General features: G+C 43.0%; 1 protein-coding gene and 1 long non-coding RNA gene across 7 annotated transcripts in view; one reads left to right on the forward strand and one right to left on the reverse strand.

Moving 5' to 3' along the window:
• The window catches only part of NCKAP5 (NCK associated protein 5), a 588,725-nt gene that overhangs the window by 301,417 nt on the left and 273,571 nt on the right, over positions 1 to 13,737 (reverse strand). For all 6 annotated transcript variants that reach the window (XM_043525276.1, XM_043525274.1, XM_043525277.1 and 3 more), the window contains one exon: positions 7,634 to 7,697. In XM_043525276.1, the coding sequence (XP_043381211.1) occupies positions 7,634 to 7,697 (64 nt within the window). The remainder of the gene's footprint in view (positions 1 to 7,633; positions 7,698 to 13,737) is intronic.
• LOC122462374 overlaps positions 1 to 13,737 on the forward strand; it is a 355,548-nt gene that overhangs the window by 192,591 nt on the left and 149,220 nt on the right. The window lies entirely within an intron of this gene.

Consider the following 13,737-nt stretch of genomic DNA (forward strand, 5'->3'; position numbering starts at 1 on the left):
TGGTCCTGAATGAACCTAAAAAACGTATAGAGCATTATCTGTTTTCTTTTGAATTTTCAAATGAACACAGAGTTTGAACACAGATCTGAGCTAGGAGGGACACAACAAACCTCTCCCTGAAATTTGAGGGAGTTCAAACCATGGAGACATCCCACTGATTTCAGTAGGCTTTGGATCATAACCGCTCTCTGTACTTCAGCACTTCTGCCTCCAAATGGAACAGACAAGTTCAGAGTCACATGAAATGACAAAGATTTCACAGAGTTAGTCAAACTTTTTCAAACTTGAATAAATAATTAAAAGATTTGGTTTGAGTTTTAGGCAAAGATCCAGTTTGTTTTACATTTTATCCTTTTTCTCTCATCCGTGACTCTTGTGTATACACAAAGAACTAATGCAAGGAAGTTGTAACAAGAAAGATAAAATTCAACTCAGTTTATGATAACAAATGAATTGTTTTCTGGTAGTTCACCCCTCCCCCCCCCTTTTTTTTAAACGTACAGTGTCTACTAGTTTATGCTAAAAATTCATTGTAAAGCAATAATAGCGTGGATCACACAAAAACTCATTAATATAACTTGTTTTCCCATTATTAGCACCATCTGAGCCTGTTGAAAGTCTTAACCAGGGCTTTAATTTCTCCACAGAGGGCTTTAAATTAATTAGTGGTTTACATGCTAACAAAGAATCTGATACATTCATAAATCAATCTAATGCAGGAGGATTACAGAAGAGTGGAAACCTATTCAGTGGGGACCTCATATTCAGTTAACATGGTGTGTTTCTAACAAAAGGGTGCAGGTGTGAAATAGATGGATACAAGGAAGAAGCCATGGTAATCACTTTGCATTACTTAAATCCACAGCAGGAAATATGGTAAATCAGAGCCTAAGGCCCACCCTTAGTGAGACCCAAAGTGCTGAGCCCAAAGAGATGTTTTCTTATTTTTGGCGTTTGATGAAAGTTTGGTAAAATATTATTTGGTTATTTTTAAGTTACATGAGTCTGAGGAAACAACTTCTTTGATTATTTCAGATGTTTCTATATACTTCTGTGTTCTGGAATAAACTCTTACTTGGATTATTTTTAAAGTTCCTAAATTTGAAAATAAAAATTCTGCCATCACAGATATTTACACATTTCTCATTGGCTTCAGAGAGAGATGCACATACTTGAGGGTATAATGTAGCTTTTAGTCTTTGGTAAAGGAAAATGCCTTTGATATCCTAATTTTTTAACTCAAAACTTCAAATGTGCAGGGTTAAAAATTATGCAGTAAGGGCCAAAGTGCAGCCTGGATATATATTCATGGTTTCAATTTCTAGATACATTTCTAGGGCCCTTTCTAGAGGATCTCTGGACATTCAGACAACTTTTCACAGCTCTGCCTGGATTTCTCTGCCCTACGCTGACTAGCTGTTTGTTTCAACTCTCTTGCTCCCCGTCCCTCAGTCTTTTCATCTTAGCTTCACACCACACCTGCCCCACTTCTCCCTTGCCTGGTCCTCCTCACTCCCTTCCTTTTCCGTTTAGTTTACCCCCTCTTAAGTAAACACACCCACCTCAAACAAACCAACACATGGAATTAATGTTTGCTACCATCAAGTAGTTCACTCTGCTTCTGTGTTCCACCCTTTCCCCTACCCTAACCTGCGTCTGTCTTGTCTGTTTAAACTGTAAGCTCTTCTAGGCTGGGACCATCCACTATACTGTTGGACAGTGCTTAGCACAATGGGGCGTCCTTTCTTGGTTGTCCCTAAGGCATTATTGTAATAAACATAATTAATAATAAAGTCTCTGTGCAATTTGACAGTTCTACAAATCAGAAATTATTTGTGAAGATGGTCCAGTAAAAAACTGTGAATAATAAATAAATCTAAGCAAATCAAACTGTTCACAGATAAGTTTAGCCTATTTTTCCATTTCATATGTATCACAGAATCATAGAATCTCAGGGTTGGAAGGGACCTCAGGAGGTCATCTAGTCCAACCCCCTGCTCAAAGCAGGACCAATCCCCAATTTTTGCCCCAGATCCCTAAATGGCCCCTTCAGGGATTGAACTCACAACCCCGGGTTTAGCAGGCCTATGCTCAAACCACTGAGCTATCCCTCCCCCGCCACATAATAATTTATTCCCTACATTATCTGAACTCTAGTTGTGACACACCAGTTTTTATAAAATTGTTTAAAAACGTATTTGTTATATCAGTAAAATTTATTTTTTGGTAGAGACGATTTACCCTGAGAGAAAAAAAATCTTCATTTTAATCCTTTCACCTCAGCATTTCCTGGTATATCTACTGCCAGGAATAAATTGAACACTGAGACAGTGTAACTCTGGGAGCCAAAGACTTACAAAAAACGCATTTCCTATGTGGGTCTGATAGTTTGATATCATATACTGTTTCCTCCTGATCTGTTCTCTCGCAGAAAGATGGGATACCTCACCGTGAGTGGCGCTCAACATTCTCTCCTCGTAAAGATGCATTTCATTATTGCTTACCACATGTGTTATTTATACAGATGTGTATAACTCACATTTTGAGCAAAGATATCACAGCTTAAATCGGATCTAAAACACATGCTTAATGTTTACTTTTAATTATTGCTCTGTCTGAATAATCCCCACTGCAGCGATTCCTGTAACAGTGGGTGGACGAGATAGCGCAACAGGTCTTTCCTGTCTATAATTCCTTGGGCCGTACATAGGAGACAACAGCTGGTCATAAGTTATGGCTGCAATTAACTAGCATCCCCCTGTGTAGGGAAGCAAATCCTAAATAGTGTAGATTTTTCTACCTGATTTAGGATAGGCATGCTCTGGAATCACATGTACTCAAAAGCTATGTATGTCTAGAACTGGGGCGGGCAAACTTTTTGGCCTGAGGGCCGCATCGGGTTTCTGAAATTGTATGGAGGGCCAGTTAGGGGAGGCTGTGCCTCCCCAAACAGCCAGGCATGGCCTGGCCCCCGGCCCCTATCCGACCCCCCGCTTCTTGACCCCTGAAAGCCCGCCCAGGACTCCTGCCCAATCCAAACCCCCAGTTCCCTGACGGCCCCCCGGGGACCCCTGCCCCATTCACCCCCCCTGCTCTCGGTCCCCTGACCGCCCCAGGACCCCATGCCCCTAACTGCCCCCGGCCGCCCCATCCAACCCCCCCCTCCTTCCTGACTGCCCCCCCGGGACCCATGCCCCATCCAACCACCCCTTCTCCCTGACTGCCCCCAGACTCCTCGCCCCTAACTGCCCCCCCCACCCCATCCAACCCCTCCTCTCCTTCCTGACTGCCTCCCCGAGACCCCTGCCCCCATTCCCCGCCCTCTGACCGCCCCAAACCTTATCCACACCCCCTCCCTCTGACCACCACCCCAAACGTCCCTGCCCTCTATCCAACTCCGCCCTGCTCTCTGCCCCCTTACCGCACTGCCTGGAGCACCAGTTGCTGACAGCACAGCTGCACCAGGACAGGCAGCCGCGCCGTGCTGCACAGCACAGAGCACTGGGTCAGGCCGGGCTCTGCAGCCCTGCCACTCAGAGCATTGCGCCCCACGGTGGCATGGCTGCGGGGGAGGTGGGAAAGCAGGGGAGGGGCCAGGGGCTAGCCTCCTGGGCCAGGAGCTCAGGGGCCAGGCAGGATGGTCCCGCGGTCCGGATGTGGCCCGTGGGCAGTAGTTTGCCCACCTCTGGTCTAGAAGGTTAATATTATTTATTTAAAGAGCCTCGAATTATCCCACAAGAAGGACTTCACATTTAAGAAACTGTATTAGTTCTATGCCTACAAGGAAAACTAGTTCATAAAATTAAAGGAAACATTTCAATCAAGGTAACAGCACTTTGTACTTTTTTAAAATTATTTATACTGAAAAGCAATACGCACAGTGGCAAACCTGAGGCCTGATCTTTGCCATCTTTCCTTAGACAAAACTCTCTCTGAAGCCAGTGGAAGTTTTGCCTGAGTTACAGACTCCTAGATTATGATTTAACACTGGAAATTTTTTTTTCTCACCTTGTATATGAGCTCTGCTCCAATACATACAGTAGAGTCATAATTTATAAGGACAGAAGGGACCATTGTGACCATCTAATCTGACTGTCTGCATAACACAGGACACTGGAATTCCATGAATTAATTCCTGTTTGGATGTTTTTTTCTAAACGATATGATCTAGCCCAATCTTGATCAACAAATTGCCAGTGATGGAGAATCCACCACAACAATTTGGTAAGTTTTTTCAGTGGTTAATTGCAGTGTCAGTTACACTGTTAAAAATTTGCTCCTTGTTTCCAGTTAGAATTTGTCTAGCTTCAGCTTTCCATTAAAAGCTGTAGCTTCAGAATCAAACTCATCTTTATCTGCATGCTGCCAATTATGCCTTCCAAATCTCTCATTTTATTATACTAGTCATTAAATGTGGCTTACATATATTTTTAAAAGGGAACTGTTGAAATTTTAAGGTTTTCAAGACTTTGCATCACAAGACTAATGGAGTTTTTAAATGCCCACATGCACTCCTCATATGGTCACTATTTCAGACTCTCTCCACTTAGTTTAACAAACTATGGGCCAAATTCTGCCTTCAGATCCAACTAGATGACTCCATTTTAGTCAATGGCAGCCTCACGCACATGTCCACGGGAACTGGGTTTTGTTTTAGTAATTCTGAACATATCTGCTTTATCCCTTGTGTCCCCCAGACTTTTCAGGTGAAGATAGAGATAAACAGAATCCTTCTCAGATGGGAAAAGTCCTCTGGATTTCAAATAAATTAAGCAGTGTTAATAAATGGTTGGGGCAAAAATAATGTTGTTTTAGTGTGATAATGTAACGCCGACAGACCCTGGTCGGCGGCAGGTGGGATCGAACCTGGGACCTCTGGAGCTTAGTGCATGAGCCTCTACAGCATGAGTTAAAAGCCATATGGCTCTTTGCTAAGGCTGTAGAGCAGACTTGTTAATCTCTCTCTCTCTCTCTCAATGGTCTCAGTGCCACTAGATGGCACAGAACACCACACCCAGGAGGTGTGTGGGTTACAATAAGGCATGCTATCAATTGAAGTTATAGTTAACTAAAACCAGCCATGCCAGTTTTTAACTCACAATCTTCATCCCACAAGCTTGATACATGGAAAACAGACAACCAACGGAAAGCAAAAAATAAATTCAGAGCTTAAAATTTATACAGTTATTGAACTGGTCTTCTTTTCTTTCTTTAAGCTTCCTTACCTTAATTTTTCCATTTTTCACAGCTTGGGAGGGGCAACTTTTGACTAAACAAACCTAATTTGAAAGAATCCTTATTGAGATTACAGGGATAAACCATCCTGACGTGTAGAAAGAATAGTAAATATGGCAGGCAACCAGCTTGGCTTAACAGTGAAATCCTTGCTGATCTTAAACACAAAAAAGAAGCTTACAAGAAGTGGAAGGTTGGACAAATGACCAGGGAAGAGTATAAAAATATTGCTCGGGCATGCAGGAGTGAAATCAGGAAGGTCAAATCACACCTGAAGTTGCAGCTAGCAAGAGATGTTAAGAGTAACAAGAAGGGTTTCTTCAGGTATGTTAGCAACAAGAAGAAAGTCAAGGAAACTGTGGGCCCCTTACTGAATGAGGGAGGCAACCTAGTGACAGAGGATGTGGAAAAAGCTAATGTACTCAATGCTTTTTTTGCCTCTGTCTTCACGAACAAGGTCAGCTCCCAGACTGCTGCACTGGGCACCACAGCATGGGGAGGAGGTGACCAGCCCTCTGTGAAGAAAGAAGTGGTTCAGGACTATTTAGAAAAGCTGGATGAGCACAAGTCCATGGGGCCGGATGCGCTGCATCCAAGAGTGCTAAAGGAGTTGGCAGATGTGATTGCAGAGCCATTGGCCATTATCTTTGAAAACTCATGGCGATTGGGGGAGGTCCTGGACGACTGGAAAAAGGCTAAAGTAGTGCCCATCTTTAAAAAAGGGAAGAAGGAAGATCCTGGGAACTACAGGCCAGTCAGCCTCACCTCAGTCCCTGGAAAAATCATGGAGCAGGTCCTCAAGGAATCAATTCTGAAGCACTTAGAGGAGAAGAAAGTGATCAGGAACAGTCAACATGCATTCACCAAGGGCAAGTCATGCCTGACTAATCTAATTGCCTTCAATGACAAGATAACTGGCTCTGTGGATGAAGGGAAAGCAGTGGACGTGTTGTTCCTTGACTTTAGCAAAGCTTTTGACATGGTCTCCCACAGTATTCTTGCCAGCAAGTTAAAGAAGTATAGGCTGGATGAATGGACGATAAGGTGGATAGAAAACTGGCTAGATTGTTGGGCTCAATGGGTATTGATCAATGGCTCCATGTCTAGTTGGCAGCCGGTATCAAGTGGAGTGCCCCAAGGGTCGGTCCTCGGGCCGGTTTTGTTCAATATCTTCATAAATGATCTGGAGGATGGTGTGGATTGCACCCTCAGCAAGTTTGCAGATGACACTAAACTGAGAGGAGAGGTAGATACGCTGGAGGGTAGGGATAGGATACAGAGGGCCCTACAAAAATTAGAAGATTGGGCCAAAAGAAATCTGATGAGGTTCAACAAGGACAAGTGCAGAGTCCTGCACTTAGAACGGAAGAATCCAATGCACCGCTACAGACTAGGGACCGAATGGCTAGGCAGCAGTTCTGCAGAAAAGGACCTAGGGGTTACAGTGGACGAGAAGCTGGATATGAGTCAACAGTGTGCCCTTGTTGCCAAGAAGGCCAATGGCAGTTTGGGATGTATAAGTAGGGGCATTGCCAGCAGATCGAGAGTCGTGATTGTTCCCCTCTATTCGACATTGGTGAGGCCTCATCTGGGGTACTGTGTCCAGTTTTGGACCCCACACTACAAGAAGGATGTGGAAAAGTTGGAAAACGTCCAGCGGAGGACAACAAAAATTATTAGGGGACTGGAAAACATGACTTATGAGGAGAGGCTCAGGGAACTGGGATTGTTTAGTCTGCGGAAGAGAAGAATGAGGGGGGATTTGATAGCTGCTTTCAACTACCTGAAAGGGGGTTACAAAGAGGATGGATCTAGACTGTTCTCAGTGGTAGCAGATAACACAAAGAGGAGTAATGGTCTCAACTTGCAGTGGGGGAGGTTTAGGTTGGATATTAGGAGAAACTTTTTCGCTAGGAGGGTGGTGAAACACTGGAATGCGTTACCTAGGGAGGTGGTGGAATCTCCTTCCTTAGAAGTTTTTGAGGTCAGGCTTGATAAAGCCCTGGCTGGATGATTTAGTTGGGGATTGGTTCTGCTTTGAGCAGGGGGTTGGACTAGATGACCTCCTGATGTCCCTTCCAACACTGATATTCTATGATTCTAATGTCTCAATCTGATATTGGCTATTTTGGTTCAGAGTGATGCTTGCTTGAGTTTCAGGGTGAATTCCCATCACCAGGGAAAAGGAGACTATTTCTCTGCCTAAAACAAGTATTTCCAAGACAATGGTGTTTCTGGTATAACTGAGTTTTTCCAAAATCATCACTGGCAAAAACATCACTAATCCTAATGCAAGACTAATATTTCAGTGGCCACCCTCCGGAAGGTGGAATGTGTCTAAAGCCTGAATAGAAAGGGTACAATTGGAATTGCAAAACAGATATTATCCAACACTTACCATTGTCCCTTCACTCTCACTTCGCGCAACTTCCCGCTGCAGCTGAGCCACAGACAACTTCTCCCTATGGAAAGAGAAGCACATGAAAAGCAGATCATTTTTCACTAGTTGGGAGTATGCTCTGCTCGCATGTCACTGCAGCATTCTTCGACATTGCCGTGGTAACCGTCTTGGCAGAGCTCTCTCTCTCTCTGCCATATTTCCTAAAATGTTTAAAGGAGTTGAGCTTTATTGTTGCATTTCATGACAGCCTGACACCGTGTCAGTGAATCAAATCAACCTATGCATCAATTGTCCCATTGAAACAAGTAGCAAAGTAGCCCATGATCTTGGCTTTATGGGAAAACTTCACCTAAATTATGTTTTCATCATTTTTCTGTAACCTTGCACATCAACTTTATTCTACTACATGGCATCTCTGGTTAGAAGGTTGGAATATTTAAAAACATTTATACTATATTTGAACTTTATAAATAAACTAACAGAAGAAGCTGAGAACGCATTACCAACCGTATTCATAAACACATTCTGTAGCATTTTGTAATTCAGTATTACTTACAATTTTAGACCCCAATCCTGAAACCCTCAGTGACATGAAATCCTCATTCAGATCCTTAGCTTGACTTCATGTAGGCCTATTTGCTTTATTAAAGGGGCGGGGGTGGTGGTAAATAAAGCTCTTATTGTGTACAGTAAACAACAAGAGAGAGAGTTTCTCTCCGAGAGTTATACGCAAGGGATAAAATATATGGTTTTAGAAGATTTGAAGAGAGATTGGGCAGCAGATTGTCAGTTGGTGTACTCTGGTGTAGCACCACTGACTTCAGCTGGAGCAATGCCAGTTTACACCAGCTGAGGATGTTGTCCTAAAAGATCATGGAGTGGAAAGATCCTGGAAGGCCCTGGAGCGGAGAGACATAGTATGCAGGAGGTACAGAAGAGAAGTCTAAAGGGAACAGTGTAAAGGGAAACAAAAGACACCAGTGCTAGTTCAGTAGAGTGAGCAGGGAGAGGAATAAAGAGACAGGAAATAACCTTTTAAAATTATTTTAAGAAAGGCAAGATGGGCATTTTTCAATTGGGTCTAATAGTTATTGGGGAATATTCGTGATGCAACCACATTAAAACAAAAAAATGTAGGGAGAGGAGAACACACTATTCATATATCGACCCTGAGGGGCAACATCAAAAGGATAGTAAAACTTTAGGAGAGGGGAAGCATATAACCCCCCTTGCACCTAATGCTTAAACCTATGAGGAACAGAATTTCAAGAAGCCTAGATTGTCACAAAAAATTCCATGCAAATGGTGAGAGAACAATAACACACATCATATACCCCACAACAACACTCTCACTTAGAGAGTTCTATTCACTTAATTTATTCACTTCCATTCAGCAAACACAGTCTAGACCTAAAAATACATACAGTGATAATCCTGAGGAGGGAGTAGTAGTTAATGTAATTCCCTGACCACAGTTTCAGTTCACACATCAGTCCAAGAACTTTATCTGCAATTAAATAAATGGCACCAACAATAGACACACCATCCCCTTAGTAATTCCACAGCAGATATCACGTGTCCCCCTTTCTTGATCTGCTTTACAATATATGAGCAGTTTTGAGCAACTAAAGCCATCATGATAGATAAATCTCCTCACTGTATTTTCCACTGAATGCATCCGATGAAGTGAGCTGTAGCTCACAAAAGCTTATGCTCAAATAAATTGGTTAGTCTCTAAGATGCTACTAGTACTCCTTTTCTTTTAGCTTGCTGAAAGATGCCTCACTTCCTTTGCTTAAGTAAAAAACATTTATCAATGATTCAACTCCAAAACCTCTCCCACCTCCTTTGCACACCTGAAGCACTGTGTTGCACAGCATAATACAAACTGTTTAAAATATGCTTTTTAAAAATCACGAAAATAAAAGTTTACTTTTTAAAAATTTAACAAATTAAATCAGTCAAGGGGTGAAAAAGAAGGGGTAAAAGGCAGTAAGAGTAGGCAAATAAGAAAACTAATAATGCTCAATTCATATATGTGTGTGTGTACACAAATGCACACGTGTGTGAATACACATGTTGTATGAAACAAAACTTTTTTTAGAGGTTGAGTTTCAGCATGGGCAGAGACAGATCAAGATGAATTTAGAAAAGAGGGAGAGCGAAATAATTCAGTATCCATGAGCCCATCACAGTAAAGTCCCAATCTCCTACCAATTTAAGAAGCAATGAAGGATTTGTTAAAACAGTAAGCGTTGCAAGTGCATAGACCAAGGCTCACGGAAGAAGCCGGAAACAGACAGATACTTCAACTCTCCATCCTCACCAATGACTGGCTACCCTGAAAAACATGTTTTCCAACTCCAGAACAAAGGCCGAAACTCAGACTGCATCATTTCATGTGGTCAATCGCCAGCCTAAAAGGGAAGACAAGATTGACTGGTAAAAGCATGACGGTGGGGGCAGGTGAGAAAGGAGATGAGAGAAATCTAAGAGGAAGTATTCTCTATTTCCCTAAACCTGTGGAATCTCTGTCCTGTCAAGGCTCCCACAGATGAGAAGGGAGACAGAAAGGCTCTGTCTAGCCCTGGGGAATTCTTTCCGCAGAAAACAATGCTGACAGTCAGCATCAGCTCCCTGGAGAGCCTACTCCATGCCATTGAGATGGGCTGGCCCAGGCACAAATGAGAAGACTGTGGCAGCAAAGTTATTTTCAGAACAATTCTGCCAGGACCAGGAGATGCTTCAGAGTGGCCCACCATAGATGTGTGAGTATCTGTAGGATTCCACAAGGGTTGATGGCACTGGCTTGGATGGCCCCAAACCACACACATATCTTGGGCCAGCAAACTAGCCCCCTCCCCTCTCAATGATGGGATAATTAGTCGGGAAACTTAAGTTGAGACTGAGTTTTCTGCTTAAATCTGCCCAGACACGGATATTGCCATGGCAAAGCATAACCTGACCTATATAGCTTTTAAAATCTCTAATATTATATGAAAGTTGAAAATTGTCTGTTCTTATATCCCTGTGTGTTTGTGTGTGCGCGTCTGTAGACAGAAGCTACTTTCAAATCATATTGTGTTACGTTCCATCTCAAGTTACTTTGTACTGTTCAAAAATGGGTTATATCTTAAAGGTTAATATGCTGCAAATGCTTTATATTACTGTAGGCCCACGGAACAATGAGGTCATATTTTCTGTACTGGCGTCTGTCTGATGATGAAAGTCATATCCGAGAAGCACATTTAAAACAATGTTAAACAAAAGAATGGTCTAAAAGATAGGATGCTGGACTGGGAGTCAAGCGACCTGCATTTGGTTCCTGGCTCGTCACAGACTTCCTATGGAATGCTGGGCAAGTCTCAGTCTACCGTGTGCCTCAGTTCCCAACCAGTGAAATGGGGATGATACCTTCCTGTTTCACACGTATTGTGGATAAAATCCACTAATGCTTGAGAGATGCTCAGATACTACAGTAAGCAGAGCCATATAAGAACTTAAATAAACAGGATTTGTTCAAAGGGAAAGTTAAATTGGGAGGTGTACTTCCAAATTGGGCCATTAAGGTAACTCATTGTGGCTCTCATCTAGCAGACCAGGGGTCTCAAACTCCCGGCCTGTGGGCCATCTGCAGCCCGAGAACCTCCCCAATGTGGCCCACAGGGCTCCAGCAATTTTGGGGCCAGATCTCTCCCTTGGCCCTGCCTGCTGCCTCTGGGCGCTCCCCTCCCCCAAGTGTCCCCCAGACGATTTACAATGGCCCAGGATCCTGCCCACCACCGGCAGCACAGAGGAGCTGAGTGGCTTCTGCGTGCTCGCTCCACATGTCTGCCGGCCCCAGGGCGGGACAGGGCAGGGCAGGGCTGTGCCGCCGCACACTGCCCCCGCCCCAAGCGCCCCTGCGGCCAATGGGAAGCTGCAGGGGCAGTGTCTGGGGGCAGCAGTGTGTGGAGGCCCCCTGGCCCACCCCACCTTGGAGCCCCAGGTAAGCACTGCACCTCCTGATGCCCTCCCAGAACCTGCACCCCTACCCCTTTCCCACACACCCCCTCCCATCCCCAAACTCCTTCCCAGAGCCTGCACCCCTCCCCTAGCCCCAGCCCAGAGCCTGCACCCCGCACCCAAACTCCATCCCAGAGTCTGCACCCCAGACCCCCTCCCAGGCTCCCTCTCAGAGCCCAACCTCTCACCCCTTCTGCACCCAAACTCCCTCCCAGAGCCTGCACCCCAACCCACTACCGCAGACCTCCTCCCCCATCCAAACTCCCTCCCAGAGCCTTAGGCAGGTGGGGTGCGGAGTTTTGGGGGTGGGTTCTGGGCGGCATGAGTGACATTACTGGCCCACTGGTAGGATTTGAGGACTGGCACTGGCCCTAAGGTAAATTGAGTTTGAGACCCCTGTCGCAGACCAATGCCATTACTTTGGGAAGTACAGTATATGAGAGGAAAAGCTGGCTCAGAAAGAAATAAAATAAAAAGGACTAAGCAAGAAAGTACAGATGTGAAAGGGCCCCTTCAACTTGACTGGGGGACTCCTCTCTTTTCGTGGGTAAGTTGTTGTGGAGTCAGAGAAGCAAAACACAAAGGGGAATCAGGGCAAATCAAGGTTTGGAGTAGAGCCGATCAGAAAAAACCTCTGCAGAACAGGTTTTCATTGGAAAGTGCAGTTCCATCAAAATCGAAACTCTGAACAAAACTGTTTCACAACATTCTGTTTCTACATTTTCAGATGATGTTTTAATTTTTCCTCCAAAACAACTTTTTGTTTGATTGTTTGATTTTGTGTTATAATATAATTTAAATTTTTTAAAAAGTCAAAATTGAAATGAAATATTTCAAACAATCCCAATAATTTTTTTAGGAATATTTTTTCAGAAAATTTCAAAATTTTCAGGTTTTATTCTGGATTGGAATAAAAACAGTTTCTAAATCTTGAAATCCTGTGTGAAACAGAATTTCCATTATTTACATAGCACTAATTTTCAAGAACTCTGTACAGAAAGTGACTCCTACCAGAGAAGTTACAGGATTACCTCTAACCTATTGCAATCCAGCTTTTACATAAGCATTTATAATCATAGGCCTTTTTGCCATGTTCCTAAACTATTTACCATTCACAAATTTAATCAGTTTAACCTCACTGGAACAATTTCCATTCGTCATGGTACCTACCTATCAAATAACTTAAGGTATTACTAATCAAGCATTCATATTTTTAGAGTACTTTCATATAGCTAATATTAGCAAAACCTAAGTAAAGTATATCAAAACAATTTGGATCTTGCATTTAATCTAATCAAGTTTTTGTTTGTTTTATTTGTTTTTGTTTTCCAACTTGACTATCAGAGCTCTAAACATCTATTGAAAATGCACAGGTAGAACAAATACACTAATAGCACCTTTCATGCAAATATGTAGCTTTTAAACACAGCCCTTTTTTTAAGGCCCTGTGCGTAGATGCTACTGTAACACCGACAGACCCCTGTTGTTGGTGGGCAGGATCCTACCATAATCAAATTACAAAATTGGTTAATCCTGTTTTAAGGATTTAGCTCATCCACTGGAAATAGTCAGTTGCTTGTTTGCATTGCTTCACTGCTTTAATATGCTTTAGTGGAAAAGCTAACATATGCTTTGAGGGGTTTTGACTTTTTAATTGCAAAACAAATGCCTAAGGATATTTCATGAGCAAAGCACATAAGAGCTGTTTATCCATATTTACAGTCTGCTAGAAAAATCAACATTAAAATACACAATGAAACAATATGGGCCCCCCCTGTATCTACTTCAGCTGTCTGCAGAAAAAAGAAATTATTTTCTCTCATTATTCAATCTTACATCTGAATGCAGAACAAGCTATAAGTTCCTGAAGACCTTGAGAACCCAAAAATCCCATCTATGCTTTCACTAATAAAAAGATTTCTCTTTCTGGTACATGAATCTTATGAGTACTACCAGCAAGAGTCTTGGAGAAATATTAGAAAGAGAGCTTCCTTGAGGGATTTCCTAAGGAAACAAAGCCAGGATGGTCACCCTTAGAGAATCTGCATGATGCAAGATAAAAGATGTAATATTTGAAAAATTGTGCAATGAAAACA

Source organism: Chelonia mydas, chromosome 11 (assembly GCF_015237465.2).
Source record: "Chelonia mydas isolate rCheMyd1 chromosome 11, rCheMyd1.pri.v2, whole genome shotgun sequence".
In the NCBI taxonomy this organism is placed as follows: Eukaryota; Metazoa; Chordata; order Testudines; family Cheloniidae; genus Chelonia; species Chelonia mydas.